At 53.8% G+C, this 21,467-nt stretch overlaps 2 protein-coding genes across 2 annotated transcripts in view; both read left to right on the forward strand.

Annotated features, from left to right (window-relative positions):
• The window catches only part of LOC310660981 (protein HEG homolog 1-like), a 194,351-nt gene that overhangs the window by 61,728 nt on the left and 111,156 nt on the right, over positions 1-21,467 (forward strand). The window lies entirely within an intron of this gene.
• Positions 12,812-21,038, forward strand: LOC310660877 (diamine oxidase [copper-containing]-like). The gene is made up of 5 exons (XM_083406325.1): positions 12,812-12,891; positions 14,967-16,497; positions 17,685-17,973; positions 18,963-19,095; positions 19,658-21,038. The coding sequence occupies exons 2-5, from the start codon at positions 14,973-14,975 to the stop codon at positions 19,934-19,936; spliced, it is 2,226 nt and encodes a 741-aa protein (XP_083262451.1). The 5' UTR covers positions 12,812-12,891; positions 14,967-14,972; the 3' UTR covers positions 19,937-21,038.

Below are 21,467 nucleotides of genomic sequence, written 5' to 3' on the forward strand. Positions count from 1 at the left end.
AGAGGATATATTGTGAGATTATATCCTTATCCAACTTGTGCTAACAAGTTCCCAAAATATCAGCAGAGTTTATGACATTCCCCTTTAAGTTTGCAACGGTAACGTCTGCACAGGTTCGCTAGAAGCACTATAATAATTACTCTGGTAATTTCTCCTTTGTTCCCTCTTAAAATACAAGACACGACACAGTCTTCATAAAAGTATAAAAGAGTTTACTCACGTTCTGTTCACAGTATGATCCCAGAAGGCAGACAGCTTTAAAAAGGTTACATACACTTAGAATCTATCTTGTAGCAAGATAGTCCTTATCTCCTCTCTTGGCTGAGAGCCAAGAGGGCATCCTTAGATGTTTCTTCATCGAAGGAAGATGGCAGAGAGAGAGAGATGGCTGCCTGCCCTGTGCTTTTACCATTACCTGCACAGGTGAGGCCACACCCACTTCTGGTCACATGCGGAGGAAGTCCGTCCCCAGGAAGTTTACCTGCTTGCTAGACAGACATCCCTCCCCATGTTCTAACATGTACACTCTAGGAATGTTGTCATTGACTGTCCCTGTGTTTACATCCCACAGTTGTGGGATAAGATGGGGAGGAGGAAAGCTAGGTATGCTCCTTGGAGGAAAAGCGAGATGTAAATGCAACCCATCAATCAAATACGTGACAAGTGACACACTTTGGCCGCAAAGCCCTTGGCCCCTTCAGGCAAAGCCTTCTGAGGGGGCGTCTGTCACACCTTTTGTGGGAGTGGAATTGTAGAGCTGGAAGGGACCCCAAGGATCATCTAGCCCAACCCCCCCCCCCCCGTTTGAAGGAATTTATGGTTTGAAGGAATTCTATACAGATTCTCTATTGCGTATGTACACGGTCATCGTGTTGCCTGGACGTTGCTGGCGTTCTCTTTGCGACACAGGGGTTCGTTTGGTTACTTATTGCTGTCCCAACTCCCTGGAAAGCTGGAATCTGCGTGAAAGGAATCCAACCTCTGCTTAAAAACCCTGGAGGAAGGAGGGTCCCCCCCTGCCAAGGGAGACCGTTCTTACTGGTGTTGAGTCGGAATCTCCTTTCTTGTAACTTGAAGCCATGGGTTCGAGTCCTACCCTCTGGAGCAGAAAACAAGCTTGCTCCATCTGCCATGTGGCAGCCCTTGAGATATGGGAAGGTGGCTCTCAGGTCTCCTCTCAGTCTCCTCTTTTCCAAGGTAAACATACCCAACTCCTTCAACCGTTCCTCATCAGGCTTAGTTTCCAGACCCTTCATCATCTTGGTTGCCCTCCCTCACCCACCTTCCAGCTTGTCAACATCCTTCTTAAATTGTGGTGCCCAGAACTGGACACAGGATTCCAGGCGTGGTCTGACCAGGGCAGAAGAGGGAGGACGGACTGTGACCTCGCTTGACCCAGACACAAGACCTCTGTTGATGCAGCAGAGAAAAGCATTCACCTTTTTTTGGGCAAATTTGATGAGCATCTCCTCCATTCCTTCATCCAAATCATTTATAAAGACGTTGAACAACAATGGACCCAGGACACAACTTTCTTTTTTCTTTTTTAAATAATATTTATTAAAGGTTTAGCAATTACACAAAAAAGAAAAAAGAAAAGAAAAAAGAAAAAAGAGAAGAAAAGAAGAGAGTAAAAAATTACATAATAAAAAAGCAAAAAGAAAAACACAACACATCAAAACACAAAAAACACAAAAACAATTAAAAAACACCTCCAATCTTTATCCTTATCTTTCATTGACTTATTTCCTCGACCTCCTCAAACCTCCCATTTTTGTATTCCAGTTATTAATTATAACAGCAAATCCTTTCCGCCTTTCACTGCTTTCTTTCATTTAGTTATCTTAGTTTATTTTAACCTTATCTTACCATCAAAATCTTAAAATTTATGTATACTTAACTCCTTATAATATTTCTACTAAAGTCATGTAATTTCATTCCACCATTTCCTAACATTCATTAATTATACAGTACAGTGGTGCCTCGCAAGACGAAATTAATTCGTTCTGTGAGTTTTTTCGTCTAGCGAATTTTTCGTCTTGCGAAGCACGGTTTCCCATAGGAATGCATTGAAAATCAATTAATGCGTTCCTATGGTCAAAAAAAGTCCAAACAAAGCCAAATTTGGTACAAGAACAGTTTATTAAGTGCTCTTTAAAGTCACACATACTGTAAAGAGCATTTCAAAAATGGAAGGAACAATAACTTAACTTTCTAAACATGACAGAAAAGCATTTTCGAAGACTCTGGGGGACAACTCGAAGACGGTTCCTCTTCTCCTCTTTGCTTCTTGGTGAAGAACCTGTCCATGGTCTGCTGCTTCATCCGCCTTTTCAGGACCTGCCTGAAAGACGACATGACCCTCGTGTCAAAACTGTTCGCAAGGTCACGGGTCAGGTCCTTGTCATGGTGGTGCCCTCTGCAAAAGCCTGCACATCTTTCCACTTGTGACAAATGTCCCTCAGTTCTTTGGAGGACAGCCGTTCCTCAGTTGCTTCCTCCTCTTCCTGCGAGGCCTGCTCCTGCGCAGCCTCTGCCTGCAGTTCAACAAGCTCCTGGGTGGTCAGCTCGTGGTTGTGCTCCTCCACCAGCTCGCTGACGTCCTCCTCTGTGACCTCCAGGCCCATGGTCCTCCCCAGGGAAACAATGTCCTGCACCACTGTTGACTCTGGTGCATCGGAGTCACTTGGTGCCACACAGGCTGCGCCAAGCGCAATTCAAATTTCTCTGGCTGATCCCGTTCTAGGCCGTGGTGATCATCTTCAAGCAGATGACGATGTCAAAGTGCTCCTTCCAGAATTCCCACAGGGTGATGGTGGTGCAATCAGTCACCTCGAAGCATTGCCTGAGAAGCTCCTTGGTGTAGAGTTTTTTGAAATTGGCAATGACCTGCTGATCCATCGGCTGGAGCAGTGGCGTGGTGTTAGGCGGCAGGAACAGGATGTTGATGAAGCTGAACTCCTCCAACAAGTCCGCCTCAAGGCCTTTAGGATGAGCAGGAGCATTGTCCATCACGAGCAAAGCCTTCAGTGGCAGGTCATTGTCCAGCAGGTACTGTTTGACAGCAGGGCCAAAAGCAAGATTGACCCAGTCCACAAACAACACACGTGTGACCCAAGCCCTACTGTTGGATCGCCACATGACACTCAGCTGCTCCTTGTCGACCTTGTGTCTCTTGAAGGCCCGTGGGTTCTCCGAGTGGTACACCAGCAGGGGCTTGATCTTCAGGTCGCCGCTTGCGTTGGCACAGAAGAGCAGGGTCAGACGGTCCTTCATGGGCTTATGACCAGGCAGCTTGGCCTCCTCCTGAGTGATGAAAGTCCTTTTGGGCATCCTCTTCCAAAACAGCCCGGTCTCGTCGCAGTTGAAGACCTGCTGTGGAATGTAGCCCTCCGTCTTCACAACCTCCAGGAACTCCGCTGCAAAGTCTTCAGCCGAAGGAACATCAGAACTGGCAACCTCTCCATGCCTGACCACGCTGTGGATTCCAGATCTTGTCTTGAACCGGTCAAACCAGCCTCTGCTTGCCTTGAAGACTTCTGGCTTGCCTGAGGTTCCTGGCTGTTACTGGACGAGGTCTGCGTGCAAGGCCTTGGCCTTCTCACAAATGGCGGCCTCAGTCACTGTGTCCCCTGCACGCTGCTTCTCTTCTAACCAGATGAGCAGCAGCTTCTCCACCTCCTCCAGAACAGCTGAGCGGTTCTTCACGATCCTGGTGACTCCCTTGGCTACATCAGTCGCAAGGATCTTCTCCCTCATCTTCAGGATGGTCCCGATGGTGGATGGATTCCTCCCGTACTCCCTGGCGAAGTCTGTCACACGCATTCCACCATCGCATTCCACCTGATCTCCTTCTTCATTTCCAGTGTAACCTTCTCCTTCTTCCTCTCGCTGGCCTCTGCAGCAGCAGTCTTCTTGGGCCCCATGGCAGCACAGTTCCTACTTTCGCAAACCCAAAAGAAAAAAATCAGTGCTTCACATCCAAAAAATTCAAAAGCACCAAACCTCCCAGAAAACAATTCCCTGACCCCCCCAGCCACCCTCCACTCAGAAATCCAAACCCAGAAATCTTTTTTTTAAAAAAGGCAGAGTGCCCCAATGGTCCCAAAAAATCAGAAAAAAACAGAAAAAAACCCACAAGCTTCCAGATTATTGCAGACCTTTCCCCAACACCAAGTCCTTCAATTCCTAACACCCCAACCCAAAATCCAAAACCCCCCCAAAAAGTTTTAAAAGTTTAACTTACCAAATGGCTGCAAAAGAAGTTCTGGAAAAGCTTCAAAAAATCACCGAAGTCTTCAGAAATCGCAGAAATTGCAAAAAAGGCTACCACACCGCGTGCTATGAGTTGCTCCTCGAAGTCAAGTCGCAACTGCACCTCTTGAAGCAATGCACCCTGGGTATTAACGGTTTTAAGAAACAGGAAACAAACTTGCAAGACGTTTTCGTCTTGCGAAGCAAGCCCATCGGGAAATTCGTCTTGAGAAGCAACTCAAAAAACGAAAAACCCTTTTGTCTAGCGAGTTTTTTGTCCTGTGAGGCATTCGTCTTGCGGGGTACCACTGTATTTCTCTAAATAAATTTTTATATTTTTTTTCCAAACTTCTTCCACCGTCTCTTCCCCCTGGTCTCGCATTCTGTCAGTTCTTTCTATCAGTTCTGTCAGGGAGAGGCAAACGGGAAAAGATGAAAGGACAGAAACCAGCAGTTATAGAGAGCCGAAGGAGATTATAAGCAGCCTGTCATCAGATAGTCAGTCTGACGTAGAGGGGGAGGAGGACGAGCCTGGCACAAGTCAAGCTGTACACAGAGTAAACAAAAGGAGGAGCTTTGGCAGATGGGGATGCTGGGTAAGAAGAAAGAGAAAGTAAGATTAGAGGGAACAACTGCGCACAAGGGAAGGACGCTAATCGTAACGCTGGAGATGTACGTTTGAACTTTGTCTAATAAATCAAATAGTTTGGAAACTGGCTGGGAGCCCGGAGTCTTATCTATGCCAGCTGGCCAGCATTAAGCCTCTGACAGCTTGTTCCCTCTCATCTTCTTGTGCTGGAAAGCTGGTGCAATAAGGAAATAGCTACAACATGGAGAAGGAGCTGTTGGAATTGAAAAAGCGCAATGTCGCTCTGGAGCAAAGATCACAAGACCTGCAGAGTCGTTTGGAAGAAGCCCGGACTGCCCAGAGAATAACCCAAGGTGGGCTATCGGCAGATGGGGGCAGGTATGTGTGGGTGGAACGGTTCCAGGGAGACACGGAAAGTTACTTGGATTTCAAGACAGAGATGAAATATTTTCTGGAACTGGAAGCAGATAAGTTTCAGAACGGTGCGGCAAAGGTTGCTCACATCATTAGGCATCTGGGAGGAGGGGCTAGAAGCTGGATCAGGCCGTTAATAGCTTCGGGGAATGAAGCCCTCAGAAATGAAGCCAAGTTTTGGGAAGCAATGGATTTTATCTATGCAGACCAAAGTTTAATTGACAGAACGCAGGAGGAGCTGCTGGCTTTGAGACAAGGCAAATACACGGTACGCAGTTACTGGTCTGAGTTTGCTGTGCTTGTCCAGAAACTGGGTTGGAATTTAGAGGATGAACCAGTTCAGGCAATATTTAAGAATGGACTTAATCCAGAAATAAAGGACGAACTGGCAAGGGGGCCAAGACCAAAAAACATGGACGAATTAACAAAGGCTGCTCTTGGGGTGGGTTTGAGACAAGAAGCCAGATGGCGGGAAAGGAAGCAAGGCAGAGAGCGGAGTTTCCATGGTGACCGCATTCTTGAAATGCCGGCAGCTGCCTCAGAATGTCAACAAACGCAAGAGCCTATGGAGATAGGCACAGCCAGGGCGCGGGAGAGTTTGAAAGCCCAACGGTCTGGCTGGAAGGAAAAAAAAGACTGGCAAGCGGGAAAAAGATGTTTTGTGTGTCAGAAAACTGGGCACTTTGCCAGAGGGTGTCCAGAGCGGCGTAGCTGGCAGGGAATGGTGGGGGCCACCCAGAAGGCAGAGGGAGAGGAGCCCCAGCATTCGGGAAACGAAGAGGCCTGGCTGGTGGGAATCCGGGGCAACAGCCAGGCGGGAGCAACACAGAAAGTCCCCGGCTTGGTCACCCCAAAGCAAGCATAATGCTGAGAGTGCGGCTGGAACTCCCGAATGGACAGACGGTGGAGGAGATGGCGCTAGTTGATTCTGGGGCGTCAGCATCCTTTTTCAGCAAGGAGTTTGCGGAGCAACACAAACTGAACCTGCTGCCTTTGGACTTTCCGCTGCAGGTGACAACAATTGATGGAAGAGAACTGCTGGGGGGTGAAGTGACGCATCGAACACCCCCAATGCGTATGCGTGTGGCCACACACTCTGAGGTCATCGTTTTTCACGTGGCCACATTGGCGGGGCCGCCAATCATATTGGGCATGAGCTGGTTGGCGTTGCACGATCCGATGGTCTCCTGGCACCAACGGTCCCTGACGTTTGGCTCGACGCACTGCATGGAGAACTGCCTAGCCCAAGGGCTAGATCGACAAAGCAAGGGCAGGAGGGCAGCAGCATGCAGAGTAGGGGCGAGCGAGATTCCGTCGTGTTACAGGGATCTACAGGAGGTGTTCAGTGAGAGAGAGGCGGATGCATTGCCACCCCATCGGCCGTATGACTGTCAGATCAACCTGGTACCGGGGGCCACGTTGCCGGTGGGGAAAACCTACTCCATGTCGGGGGGAGAGCTCAAGGACCTAAAAGAGTTTATTGAGAAAAACCTGAGAAGGGGTTTTATCAGGGAATCCAAGGCAGCAGGCGGGAGTCCCGTGTTTTTCGTCGACAAGAGATCGACGAAAGAGAGGCGTTTAGTCGTTGATTATAGAAATTTGAACAGCCAGACAGAACCGGCGGCCTTCTCGATGCCGAGAATCGACGACGTTTTGGCACGGGTGCGAAAGGGGAAGATTTTCACCAAACTGGATCTCCGAGTGGCTTACAACCTTATAAGAGTACGAGAAGGCGATGAGTGGAAGACCACCATGTTCACCCCGATGGGGGCGTTTGAGTATTTAGTCATGCCGTTCGGTTTGCAGTCCGGAAGTCACTGTTTCCAAGCCTTCATGCACCACATGTTAGGACCCTTGCTCTACAAAAACTGTGTCTGTTTTTTAGATGATCTCCTGGTGTTCTCGGAAGACGAACAGCAGCACGTGGAGGATGTACGTCAGGTACTGAGCAAACTTAAGGAGAACCGCTTGTGGGTCAAGCTGGAGAAGTGTCAGTTCCACACAAAGGAAGTCGAGTTCCTGGGGTACCAGCTGTCGGACCAGGGGTTGGCCATGGACCCGGGGAAGGTGAAGGCAGTGGTGGAATGGGAGAGTCCTAAAACCAGGAAAGATGTTCAGCGTTTCCTGGGTTTCAGCAATTTCTACAGGAAATTCATAAAGAATTTCGCAGAATTGACGACGCCAATCACGGACTGTCTCAGTGTTAAGAAGAAGTTTCAGTGGACGCAGGCGGCCCAAGAGGGGTTTGAGAAACTGAAGAGGGCTTTCGCTTCAGAGGAGCAACTGATCCACGTCGACCCGGCTCAACCACTACGGGTGGAAACAGATGTGTCGGATCGGGCGATTGGGGCAGTGCTGCTGCAACCAGATCGAAAAGGGGAATGGCATCCGTGTGCATTCTTTTCACGGAAGCTCAACAAATCAGAGCAGAACTACACCATCTACGATAAGGAATTGCTTTTGATCGTGGCTGCTTTTAAACAATGGAGGCATTTCCTGGTTGGGGCAAAGCACCAAAGTTTGGTGTGCACTGACCACAAAAACTTGGAGTATTGGCGTACAGCACGAGTGTTGTGCCACAGACAGATAAGATGGGCAGAGTTCTTTGCCAACTTCAACTTCAAGATCCAATACATGCCGGGAGAGCAGAATGTAAGGGCGTATGCGCTCTCCCGGAAACCTGAGTATATGATGGGGGAAGGGCCACCTGTAGCAAGACTGATGTTTCCAGAGAGCAAATGGTTGTGTGGGGGAATGTTGATCAAGGATGACGAACTGATGCAAATGCTCAGAGACGATGCCTTTGCCAGACAAAAGATGGGGGAGTTAAGAGGGAGAGGGGGTGCCGAGGGTGGTTTTGAGGTGAAAGGGGGGTTACTGTACCACAAAGGGGCCTTGTATGTTCCAGGAGAAGACCTTCGGGGCCGGATCCTCAAGCAACTCCATGACAGTTTGACGGCGGGGCATTTTGGACAGCATAAGACCATGCTACTAGTCACGAGGGAATTTTGGTGGCCGAGGGTGAGAGAGGATGTAAAGGAATATGTGCGAGGATGTGACACGTGTCAGAGGGCCAAAGGGGAAAGGGCGGCACCAGCGGGGTTGCTGGAACCATTGCCCACACCTGGGAAGCCGTGGGAGGTGGTGGGTGTAGATTTTATCACAGATCAGGAAGACAGCGGTCATGGTGGTGGTTGATCACTTGACCAAAATGTGCCATTTCGTGCCCTGTTTGCACACCGTAACGGCGGAGGAAACAGCTAGGCTGTTTGTAGAGCACGTGTTTAGGTGGTGTCGGATCGGGGGGCTCAATTTACCTCACGATTTTGGCGCAAGCTCATGGGGCTGCTCCAGGTGGAAGTGAGCTTTACCACGGCGAGACACCCCGAGACCAATGGGCAAGCGGAGAGGGCGAATGCGGTTTTACAACAGTATTTGAGGTGTTATGTAAGTCAGAAGCAGAACGATTGGGTGGACAAACTAGCCCTGGCAGAGTTTGCTTACAACAACGCGGAGAATGTATCCACAGGGATGACACCATTCTTTGCCAATCATGGGCTTCATCCAAGGGCCTTCCCCGGGAGGGGGGAGGAGTCGTGGAGTGTTCCAGCGGCCGAACAATTTGTGGAGGAAATGGAAGCGATCCACAGACAGCTGCAGGTAAATTTGGAAAGGGCTAAGGAGATATACAAGAAGGAAGCCGACAAACATTGGCGATCAGGGGAGGTCATCAGGGTTGGGAACAAGGTGTGGTTGTCCACGCAAGGATTGCCTTGGAAAGGGGGCTGTAAGAAACTCAAGCCCAGGAAGGTGGGGCCCTTTGAGGTTATCCAGCAAATAAACCCGGTGGCGTTTAAGCTCAGGTTGCCAGAAAGCATGAGAATCCATCCGGTGTTCCATAGGTCACTGCTGTTCCCCTACAGGGAGGAAGGAAGGAGAGTGGGTAGTGGGGGAGTGGAAGGCTCACCGCCCGAAATGGAGGAAAGGGAGCAGGGCAATGAGGTCACGGAAATACTGGACTCTCGTTGGAGAGGGGGGAATGTGGAATATTTGGTGGCTTGGGAAGGGGCCCCGGCATCGGAGAATACCTGGGTCCCGGAAGATAGTATGTCTAACAATGAACTGGTAGAGGACTTCCACTATTTCTTCCCGGACAAACCAAGAAGCAAGGTGAGGTCCTTACAAGAGGTGTTTGAAACAACAGACGACGAAGAGGAATTCGAAGGTTTCCCAGCATCGGATGAGGAGGAGGAAGAAGACGAAGGCGTAGACTGGGGAACACCAGGACTTGGGGGTTGGAGGAGTGTGTTTGAAGAGACAGATGAGGAAGAGGATAGTTTTGCAGGGTTCTCTCCAGCCACCTCTGAGGAAAGAGAAGGGGACATAGTCGGGTCTCCCGAGCGGGAGGGGGCCTTTGAGGAGGGGGTGGATGTCAGGGAGAGGCAAACGGGAAAAGATGAAAGGACAGAAACCAGCAGTTATAGAGAGCCGAAGGAGATTATAAGCAGCCTGTCATCAGATAGTCAGTCTGACATAGTGGGGGAGGAGGACGAGCCTGGCACAAGTCAAGCTGTACACAGAGTAAACAAAAGGAGGAGCTTTGGCAGATGGGGATGCTGGGTAAGAAGAAAGAGAAAGTAAGATTAGAGGGAACAACTGCGCACAAGGGAAGGACGCTAATCGTAACGCTGGAGATGTACGTTTGAACTTTGTCTAATAAATCAAATAGTTTGGAAACTGGCTGGGAGCCCGGAGTCTTATCTATGCCAGCTGGCCAGCATTAAGCCTCTGACAAGTTCTATATGACTCATCAACCTGGTGATCTTCTATCCGAGGCTCTTAACTTTTCTCCATGTCCCTTCTGCAGGTCTTCTTCAAAATTACGCTTACACTTTCCTTTATCTTCTACTGAGCTTGTTCTTAGTTTCCTTCCTTTGGTGCCGAAGAGTGGGTCCCGAAGGGATTTCATCTTGACGATTCCTTTATTCATTCTCAACAAGTCAGCCCATGCTCCATATTCAGGACTGAAGTCCAAAAAAATGTATCAGGACATGCTCCAAAGTCCCTTTAAGGCTAAATGCCTCCACAACTCCAATCTCCCCCTGGTCCAGATCCGAATCACGAAGTCCAGAACATCCCTTCATAGGGGAATCTGTCCAACTTTCCTTCTCCGAACCAAGCAGGGCACCGTCTCTCCAAATCTGGCTTTCAAACTCAATCACCCCTGGCATCAGCTTATATCCATCAAACTGTTTCTGTGAAGACGAAACCTCCACTTGCATTTCTTGAGACGCAAAAACAGTTTTTTCCATTGTCTTCTCCACAGCTTGCCATTTCGAGATGGGTTCCTGAGTCAAATCCCGAATATTTTCTGAATAAATGTTCACTTTTTGTCCAAAGTCAGTTGTTTTTTGTCCCAAATTGTCAGTTTTATTAGCCATCACATCCGCTTTCTTATGAAGTTGTTCCAGCAAAGCACTTATTTTGCAAAATGCATTCACTAGAGCTTCTTGTTTTGCTACTCTTATCCAAGGTCACTTTTATTTCTCACTGTCCTTAATTCTTAGTGGAAAATTCCCTGGCTCCACTTCACTGTTGCAACAGTTTCAAAGGCTCCCTCTAGAGGAGGGAGTTTCTATTTGTATCTGTATCTTTGTAAACAGTTTCTATTTGTATCTGTCCTTTTAGACCAAATCCAATAACAAAGTTACTTTTCAATTTTCATTTATTTTTTCTCCTTTTTAAATACAGAGGAAACAGTGGCAACAAATGTATATCTCTATCTGTCAGCATATGTTCTATTCGCAGTCAATAAGTGACAGCCCGATCCCAGGCTCAAAACAGTGGTAATTTATCTCTCCTCACTCTCTCTCCTGCAGGCTTAAACAGTCCAAAAAGAGATCCCCCTCTTCTCCTGCTTCCAAGGGGGGTTTAATATTTTAAATGATGAAAATTTATTCCTTTGCAAAACACTTTCCCCAGGCTTTAGCTTGCGACGTCTTTGCTTTGATCTATTTACAAAACGAAAGGCGGACTTCCTGTTTAGAGCCTTCCCGTTTCAACGCCAAATTACGATGTTTAAAAGTCAAATTTTCTGTTCTACTTACAAGTAGTTGTTTAAAGTCCAAATGTCCACAGGAAAAAGTCAACGCTCTCTGGTAACAGCAATGCGGCTTCACTCCTTGAAAAAAGCAGTCGATTCGAAGCACCGCACCGATCACCCCACGTCACTCCGGATCCCCAAAACCGGGTTTCCCCGCGAGTAGGGGAGGCGCAAAAGGTGCCAGCCGAATCCCAGGTCCACAGACTTCTCCCGCCTGTGGTTTTTAATGGGTCTCCGCCTTGCTGTGGCGGTCCAGACCCTAATTTCCAAGGAGCGGATTCCTCCAGATCAGAGGAAATCCGCCATTGCCGAAGGCGCCAACCCGGAAGTCCCAGGACAGAACTTTCACACATACCCCAATTTGTCACTTTTTCCAGGATGGAGGACAGAGCATTGGGCTGTTAGCCCTCCCTAGCCCCTCCCTCCACAAATTCTCTTTTAACCCTTTCCTAGTGTTCCTGCTTAAAGGTAAAAGGGCCCCTGACCATTAGGTCCAGTCGTGGACGACTCTGGGGTTGCAGCGCTCATCTCGCTTTACTGGCCGAGGGAGCCGGCATACAGCTTCCGGGTCATGTGGCCAGCATGAATAAGCCGCTTCTGGCAAACCAGAGCAGCGCACGGAAACACCGTTTACCTTCCCGCCGGAGTGGTACCTATTGATCTACTTGCACCTTGACATGCTTTCGAACTGCTAGCTGGGCAGGAGCAGGGACTGAGCAATGGGAGCTCACCCCGACGCAGGGATTCGAACCGCCGACCTTCTGATCGGCGAGTCCTAGGCTCTGTGGTTTAACCCACAGCGCCAGCCACGTCCCGTGGCAATACTATTTGTGCAGAATAAACAGCACGCCATCAAACACAACCGGTCTTCCCTGCTGTTGCTGCTTCTCCTGTTTGTGGTCTGCAAATGCCACGTCACTGTTAACAGAATCACAGACTGTGGAGTCCTCTAGGCCACCCCCTTGCAGCGCAGGCATCTCAGCCCAAGCATCCATGACCGGTGGCCAGCCAACCTCTGCTTAAAAACCTACAAGGAAGGAGAAGCCACTTCCTTCTCAGTCTCTTCCACCGATGATTCCCACAATTTGCCTTGTGTTTCCTTTGCATTGAAATTTCACATGTGGCAAAAAGAGTCCAGCGAAGACTGCTGCCTGATGTCAAGTGGCAGGGAGTCAGGTCCAAAACATTTTTCCAGGGTGGATCCTGAGCCCTGGATCTCAGGAGGCATTGAAAAGAACTTTTGAGCAGCCTTTTTGCCAGGCCTGTGTGCCCGCCCTGACTCTCTGACCTTTTGCCAGGCCTGTGTGCCTGCCCTGCACCCTGCCAGCTCCCAGGAGCTCTGGGAGCAGCCCCCCCCCAGGCACCTGCTACTCAGCCCCACCCACTGCCCAGCAGCAGCCAATCGCTGCCTCTCTCGGCCAGCCTTCCCCGCCCCTCCCTCCTTCTCCCAGGTATGATAGCTCAGGGCTGCCCGCAGGAGCACCCAGCCTAAGCAGCCCTGAGAGGAGAGCAGAGCCCAGGAGCTGGACAGGTAAGGGGCACCTCTAGGGAGGGGGCGGCAGGAATCCAACTCAGAGCCAGGGCTGCACCCCAGCTCAAGAGGTGCCCCCCCGGGCAGCACAGAGGGGCAAGGAGGGTCAAAGCTCCAGGGAGGGCATTTGTCTGGTTTCCTTAGGAAGGAGAGCAGGGAATGAAGGCACCTTCCCTCCTGCCAAGTCCACGATGGCTCACATGGCACGGGAGTTTGGGCTCATTCCTGAGATGCAAGCAGACAGGTTTTCTCTAATATGCTAGTGCTGCCCTGTTAACACTGGGATTTGCAGGCCCTCCCAAAACCCAGCTGGGCCTCCCCCTCCCACCTTTGTCCCTCTGCTGTCACCCCGTTTCTCTCCCCCCACTGCTGGTCTGATCCTGGAGACATCTGAGGGGGGCATGGTCTGGGGATCCCACTTGCTTCGGAGTCACGCTTTCTGGTTCAAAGACTTCCAGCTATTATTCAGTGCTGAGGAAAAGGCACTCTGCACGTGCTTGGGGGGGGGGGAGACACCTTCCTGGATATATTTGTTATTTCTATAGCACTTCAGAGTTCCGCAAAAAGCGAAGAGCCAGGCAGGCCCTCCAAAAATATTTCGTGGCCCGTTGCAAAGTGGCGACCCTGCAGTCAGAGCAGAATCTCTACAAGGTTGGAAGAGGGAGAGGCGAGGCATTGCGTGGCCGGGGGGTGAGCTAGATGGCCCTTGGGGTCCCTTCCGACTCTGATTCCCTGAGACCCTCCGTGCCTCCTCTTCTCATGACGACCCGTTTCAGCCGCTATCAAAGTAAAGCAAGAAAACAAGGGAGATGTTGCAATATCTGAATTCAGATAAGTTGTCTAAAAGATGAAAACAAAACCCTCGTTCTGCGCTTTACAGCAGATTGAAGTCCACAGACTTTTACCCCGGGAGATTCCGGCCGCAGCGGCTCAGCTCGGATCAGGCGGCGCTGCCAGGCAGCTCACATTCAGCAAAGCGGGAGAGGAGGTTTTGCAAAGCCTTGCGCTCGGCTCCGTCGGGGGGGTTGTGGTTGCTAAAAGGGGCGGCCCCAAAGCGGAGCTTCCCTGTCGAGCCAAGCGCCTAGCCGAGCTGCTCAGCTCTGCTTCGCGGTGCCACCAGTGGGAGAATTTCTCCCACCGCAAGTAGCGGGGGTGGGGCTGATCCAGACTTGGGGTGGCAGCATGCAAGGCAGGGAAGGGTTAAAGACTCTCTAGCCCTCCCTCTGTGGGTGCTGCTCCCCCCCCCGCCCCCAAAACCCCATTCGTGCAATCCATGTCCAAACTGGATCGGAGACTTCACCCTTAATTAAAACCAGAGTTTTCTGCTGGCCCTGCCTTCCACGCGGAAAGAAGATCCCGGGTTCACTCGGCAAGGGCATCTCCAACTTGGGATGAGCAAGACCCTTGCTTGATGCGGGGCAGGTTTTAATAGGTAGGAGACGATATACAAATTCGATTTATCCCTCCAGGCACCCACATTTGTGGGCTGAGTAGCGTTAAACACGCCCCCCCCCCCTTAGCAGCAGAATTGAAGAAGGTTGTGAAGCCGTCTATTAAGCCGGCTGGGATGCGAGCTGGCTCTCCCTTTTCATGTACCCGACTCTACCAATTACGTTTTCTGTGGTCTGAGTCTCTGCTAAGTAGCAAGAACATCCTTGCTGGACTGCCATCTCCCACACTTGAGACCCCGAGAGCTGCGGCTGCCACTCAGTGTAGCCAAGCCGAAGAAGAAGAGAAGAGGAGTTTGGATTTGATATCCCGCTTTTTCACTACCCTAAGGAGTCTCCGAGCGGCTAACATTCTCCTTTCCCTTCCTCCCCCACAACAAAGACTCTGTGAGGTGAGTGGGGCTGAGAGACTTCAGAGAAGTGTGACTGGCCCAAGGTCACCCAGCAGCTGCAGGTGGAGGAGCGGAGGCGCGAACCCGGTTCCCCAGATTACGCGTCCACCGCTCTTAACCACTAGACCACACTCCACAGTCAGACTCTGGAGAAAGACTGGGGCCCCGGATCCTGCCCCGACCCCACTTGCGTGACGCCTCCCCCCTTTCTGACGCCTCCCTCTTTCTCCCGCAGGGCGAGATGTGGTCCTCTGCTTTGGCCGTCTTCGGCCTCCTGGCCGCGGCCGCCTCCCGCCAACCCCCGCAGCGCCACGAGGGGGTCTCCATCTTCTCCGACTTGACTCCGGCGGAGCTGCGGGCCGTCCGCGACTTTCTGCTGGGCCGGCCCGAGCTGGGCCTCCAGGCGGATCCAGAACCCTCCCTGGCGAAGAACAGCCTCTTCCTGGTGGAGCTCTTGACCCCGAAGAAAGGGCGCGCCTTGCGGTACCTGGAGTCCGGGGGGCGCCGCCCCCGACGCCAGGCCAGAGCCGTGGTCTTCTTCGGGGCCGAGGCGCAGCCCAATGTCACTGAGTACGTGGTGTGGCCCCTGCCCGAGCCCACCTCCTACCGGCCCTGGGGGAAGCCGGCGCCCTTCGCGGCGCGGCCGGTGTCGCAGCTGGAGTTCGGGCTGCTCACGCAGAGGCTGGCGGAGAGCCTGGCTCCGCTGCAGCAGTTTCTGCTGGACGCCTCGGGCTTCGGCTTCGGGGACTGCGGCGACCGGTGCCTGACCGTGACGGAGGTGGCCCCGCGGGGCCTGGCCTCGGGCGAGCGCCGCACCTGGCTGATCCTCCAGCGCTTCGTGGAGGGCTTCTTCCTGCACCCGGTGGGCCTGGAGGTCCTGCTCGACCACCGGGAGCTCGACCCGAGCCTCTGGCAGGTGCAGAAGCTGTGGTACAACGGGCGCTACTTCAGCAGCGCCGAGGAGCTGGCCCAGCTCCACGCCTCGGGCGCCGTGCCCGTCGTGCCTCTGCCGCCGCACCCGGACGAGAGCCTCTTCTCCACCTTCGTGCCGCGGGGGAGCTTCTCGGCGGGGCCCCCGACGGACGCGCACGGCGCCAAGGTGTGCGAGCCGCAGGGCTGCCGCTACTCGGTGCAAGGCAACCTGGTGGAGTACAGCGGCTGGAGCCTGGCCTTCCGCCTGCGCTCCTCCACGGGGCTGCAGCTCTTCGACGTGCGCTTCAACGGGGAGCGCGTGGCCTACGAGGTGAGCGTGCAGGAAGCCATTGCCATCTACGGGGGGAACACGCCGGCCGCCATGCAGACCAAGTACATCGATGTGGGCTGGGGCATGGGCTCCGTGACGCACGAGCTGGCGCCCGGCGTCGACTGCCCCGAGGGGGCCACCTTCCTGGATGCCCACCACCTGTACGACGCCCCGGGCCCCGTGCGCTTCCCGCGCGCCCTCTGCGTCTTCGAGCTGCCCACGGGGGTCCCTCTGCGCCGCCACTTCGACAGCGACTTCCGTGGCGGCTCCCACTTCTACGCGGGCCTCGAGGGCGCCGCGCTGGTCCTGCGCACCACCTCCACCGTCTACAACTATGACTACATCTGGGACTTCCTGCTCTACCCCAACGGGGTGCTGGAGACCAAGGTCCACGCCACGGGCTACCTGCACACCTCCTTCTACACGCCCGAGGGGCTCCGCTACGGGAACCGCCTGCGCGAACACCTGCTGGGCAACATCCACACGCACCTGGTGCACTACAAGGTCGACCTGGATGTCGCAGGTGGGGCCCTCGTTGGCTCCCGGGAAGGGGCGCGGGGGGAGTCGGGGAGGCCCTAAGCCCAGTCCATCCTCAGTCGCCCCCTTCCCCTTTCCCGCTATGGAACAGGCCGAGCTCCGAGGAATTGCGCCTGTTTGCAGCTGTGGCTGCTTTTATAGCACCGTAGAGGCGGAAGGGGGGACCCCCAGGGTCAAGTAGTCCGCCCCCTGCAATGCAGGAATCACAGAACCCTCCGCAGGTAGTCTCCCACGAAGGAGAGCCCGCCGCCGCCTCCCAAGGGTGCCCGTTCTGCTGTCGAGCATCCCTTGCCATCAGGGTCACGTCTGAAGAAGAGCCAGGCGGCCCCCCGGTCGGGGAAAGGGAGGGGGCGGCTGTGATGTTCTCGCCAGCCGCTCTCCTCGCCCCTCGCCCAGGTCCAGAGTCTCAGGGGGCGAGAGGCGCCTCGTTCTGTCCTCAGGCAACCCCGGGAGATAACGCTGGACTCTCGAAGGCCAAGCGGGGAGGGGGCTCTGCGGCCAAGCCCCGTCCTTGACCCCCGGCAGAGGAGCTCGAAGGCAGTCAGGCAGGCAAGGGGGAGGTCCCAGCCTCTGCCTCCAAGCGCCAGAGCGAGCTGCCCCCCCCCCGCCTCCCAGTCACTCTGGAGGCTCCATCGCAAGGTCTGCAGAACAGAGCAGAGGGGTCTCCCCGCCCCCCAACTCTGCTTCTTGAATTTGTAGGGCAGCAGTTACCAATCTTTTGGGGGGACCTGACGGTCATCTAGTCCAACCCCGTGCAAGGCACAACGTAATAAAATTCAAACAGGGACAATTCATTGCACATTTACGCAAACTCCGATAAAAACTGATTAGTTTAACTAATTCAACAAAATTGGTGCGCTTCATCAGCGACTGCAGCTTTTCCAAGCCCGGTCGTTTGCACCCGCAGCGCCCCCTGCCCCATAGCGCCCCCAAGGATTCCCGCTTCCCCTTGGGGAACCCTTGTTGTGAGAGGGGAACCTTTTCCGCCCTCCTGCTGCTGGAGCTGCCCCCGCCGGCTCTCCTGGCTCGCTGCAAACTGCATGCCCCTCGGGGCAGAGGAGGAACCCTGTGCCAGGCGCCCTCCTTGGCCTTAGCGAGCCCCCCCCCAGACCCTCAGGGCCCCCTCCCCTGCCGGTTCTCCTGACCCCCGTCCCCCCTGCTCTCCCCCTGCAGGCCTGGAGAACAGCTTCGAGACGCTGGACGTGGCTCTGGAGAACATCTCTCTGCCCTGGGAGCCGAGCCGGCCGCTGGTGCAGCCGCGCCTGGAGCCTCAGCCGCGGCTCCGCGAGCGCCAGGCCGCCTTCCCCTTCGGCAAGCCGCTGCCCCGCTACCTGCTCTTCGGCAACCCGGCGAAGCCCAACCGCTGGGGCCACCGGCGCAGCTACCGCCTGCAGCTCAGCTCGCACGCCGACCGCGTCCTGCCCCGCGGGTGGCAGGAGGAGCGCGGCATCACCTGGAGCAGGTGAGCCCCGGCAGGTAGGAGCGGGCGGGGCAGGCAGGTGAGCTGGGACGCCGAGCGGGAGGGCAGCCCCCACCCCCCCACTTCCCAGCCGAAGGGAGCGGCGGGTCGCCCACGCCTGGAGATTCACCGGAGTGGACGGGCCGGTTTCACTCCCGCCATCGGGGTCTGGCCAGAAAGAAGGCTGGAAACTGGGGGCAGGTGGGAGGCAGGAATTGCTCGCGAGGAGCAGCTGCTGGACAGCCCCGTGGGGACGGTGCTGCTCTGGCGCTGGGCTCCTGCTTCAGAGAAGCATGGGATTCTAGCGTTGGAAGGGACCGCATTTTGTACTGCCCCCCAAACTGAGTAATTAACACAGCAAGTGGGGGCTTCCAGGTTAACACCCCCAAATCCAGCATGGTCTGATCCCCCCAAAAATTCAGGGTTACATTTCATTGAAGCTTGCTGCTTGCCTGTGGGTTTAAGAACCTAAGGAGAGCCTGCTGGATGAGGCCAAGGGGGGCCCATCTGCTCCAGCCCCCTGTTCTGGCCAGATACCCCAATGGGGAACCTGCAGAGAGCCTCTCTCCCCTCCTGGCATTCCAAAAGGAGAGCTCCCCACTTTCGAGGGAGCCTGCCCCCCTGTGGAACAGATGGGGAGAAGGGAGCCTCCTTGATCCAGCACATGGGGAGGCAAACTAAAGCCCGGGGGCCAGATCCAGCCCAATTGCCTTCTCAATCCGGCCCGCGGACAGTCCAGGAATCAGCGTGTTTTTACATGAGTAGAATGTGTCCTTGCATTTAAAATGCACCTCTGCATTATTTGTGGGGCATAGGAATTCCTTCACCCTCCCCCCCCCCCAGTATAGTTCAGTCCCCCACAAGGTCTCCTTGATCCAGCGAGCAGGAGGTGTTGGGCGCCGGGGTGTGGGTTGGCCTCTCTTTGATGGGGTGGGCTCAGGGGCACCCATGCCCCATGCCCCGGGGACTGAGGGGTCGTGTCCCTCCGGCAGGTACCCCTTAGCAGTGACCCAGCATCACGACAACGAGGACACCAGCAGCAGCCTCTACATCCAGAACGACCCCTGGAGCCCCACGGTCAGCTTTGAGAACTTCCTCAAGAACGATGAGAGCCTGGAGAAGCAGGTGAGGGCGGCCTGGGCGTGGGGGGCAGGAAGAGGGGCAGCAGGGTGGCTCACTTGGGGTTTGGGGGGGGGAGCACACACGGAGATCCAGGCCAGGGCCAGGCCAGGCAGATTCATGCTCCGTGATGCTCCCAGGACGTTTCCGAGCACAATTCAAAGTGTTGGTGCTGACCTTTAAAGCCCTAAACGGCCTCGGCCCAGTAGACCTGAAGGAGCATCTCCACCCCCATCGTTCTGCCCAGACACTGAGGTCCAGAGCCGAGGGCCTTGTGGCGGTTCCCTCATTGCGAGAAGCCAAGTTACAGGGAACCAGGCAGAGGGCCTTCTTGGTAGTGGCACCCGCCCTGTGGAACGCCCTCCCACCAGATGTCAAGGAGAAAAATAACCACCAAACTTTTAGAAGACATCTGAAGGCAGCCCTGTTTAGGGAAGTTTTTAATGTTTGATGGACTATTGTATTTTAATATTTTGTTGGAAGCCACCCAGATTGGCTGGGGAAGCCCGGTCAGATGGGCAGGGTATAAATAATAAATTATTATTATTTATTATTCTCCCTCCGGCAGGACCTGGTGGCCTGGGTGACGGTGGGCTTCCTCCACATCCCCCACTCGGAGGACATCCCCAACACGTCCACGCCGGGCAACGTGGTGGGCTTCTACCTGCGACCCTTCAACTTCTTCGACGAAGACCCCTCTGTGGCCTCGCTTCGCACCGTCATCGTGCGCCCCTCTGAGCCTGGGGGCAGGTCTGGGGTGCATGTCCAGCGCTGGACCCCGGCTGACCCCATGCCCTGCGTCTCCGAGGAGCCCTTCAGCTACAATGGCACCTACCGGCAGGTGTAGCTCAGCCCCAGGCAGGATTGGCCCCATCTCCTTCCTCTCCACTCCTCAAACCCCAACCCCAGACATTGACCTCTCCTCCGCGGCACTCCTGGCTTGCACCAAAGCCCACCTCCCAGATCCACCCCCCCCCAACTTCAGGCTTCCTGTGCAGGGGGCACCTGGGTGAAGGAGGGGGGCTGCCCCTCCAACATGAGGGGGGGGTTTCCTGGGGCACAAAATCAGTTTCATATTAGGAGATTTTTTTGGGGGGGGGTGTCATCCTCCCCCACCACACACCTGTTTGAGAGTAAAGACAGGCAGCAGGAGGGACTTCTCCAGATGAGAAGGATGCAGGAAGGGCATGTGCTGGATCAGGCCCATCTAGCCAAGCACCTTGTCCTCACAGGCCCTGACCAGATGCACCCATTCCATAGATTTTGCTGCCATGGTACGTGGTGTAGCAGGAAACCCCCCCTCCCAATAATTCAGTTTGTACAAACTTCACACACACTCACACTCACACACTACATGCGCTACGCTTCTGCTATAAATTCATAGAAAATCAACCATACATCGGATTTGCACTGTTCCACTTTTATTTTACTCCATGAAGGAAGGACTACAAAATGGGGAAGGTTTGATACAGGCCAGCCATAATCCCTTCAGCATACCAGCACATCCACAGGAGCCCTGCCCAGTTGCTATGCCAACCCTGATGGTCCTAGACAGAAGACCATCAAGATCACAAAGGACTTGCATATGGGAGTGGATTCAGCACGGACTGGAACAAAGGACAATGATCAGCTCTTCCCTCTGGGGGCAGAAAACTGCAAACTCCCCTCTGTCACCTGGAAAGTACTCATGGGGAGGGGGAAAGGGGGAACCAGCCAGGTGACAGGACACTCAGGTTACCACCACAACTCCTCCCTCAACCCCTCCTTTCTGTGATGTATGCATGATGTTTCTGGGGGTGGGCTTGATCTACAGGAGGGGAATTTCAAAAGTCTTTATAAGGTCTTGCACACCATTTTCTGTGTCTTTTCCTCTCTCCTGCAAGTGAGGGGAGCACCCTGTTGCAAGAGTTCAATAAAGGCGAAGCCTACAGGCTGCTGTTTTGCTCCAAGTAATCCTGGTTGGTGTCTTTGTTTTTGTCCAAGGGAGCCCTCGGATTTTCCATTAACAGTTGGCAATACTATGTGTGTCAGTGGCAAATTGCTAGAGAGGAGGAGGGGGGCAGGTGTGCCAGCATCTATTACTCACAGGAGCAAAGAAGAACCTCCATGTGCCAAGAGGGTCTACCACTGAGCACCGTCCTCTGGGGACACAGAGCAGGGAGGAGGACCTGATGCCCACAGGCCTAGCTTGTGAGGCTCCCCAAAGCACTAGACACTGATTTTTCCTGCTCCAAATGTCCACTTAGTCATATGTAAAGGTCATAAAATAGCTAGCTGACTCAGAGCACGAGAAGAGCATCTGCTGGATGAGGCCTGCGGCCCGTCTGGTCCTGCACCCTGTTCTCCCAGTGGCCAACCAGGTCAATAGGAAGCCCACT

This window comes from Podarcis tiliguerta (assembly GCF_965153285.1).
Source record: "Podarcis tiliguerta genome assembly, chromosome: 12".
Lineage (NCBI taxonomy): Eukaryota > Metazoa > Chordata > Lepidosauria > Squamata > Lacertidae > Podarcis > Podarcis tiliguerta.

Bases quoted from the DNA above. Each gene is read 5' to 3' on its own strand.
- LOC310660877 (XM_083406325.1), top strand. From the start codon at position 14,973: ATGTGGTCCTCTGCTTTGGCCGTCTTCGGCCTCCTGGCCGCGGCCGCC. The intron at 16,498-17,684 runs GTGGGGCCCTCG...CTCCCCCTGCAG, and splicing joins GGTCGACCTGGATGTCGCAG to GCCTGGAGAACAGCTTCGAG. The intron at 17,974-18,962 runs GTGAGCCCCGGC...TCCCTCCGGCAG, and splicing joins CGCGGCATCACCTGGAGCAG to GTACCCCTTAGCAGTGACCC.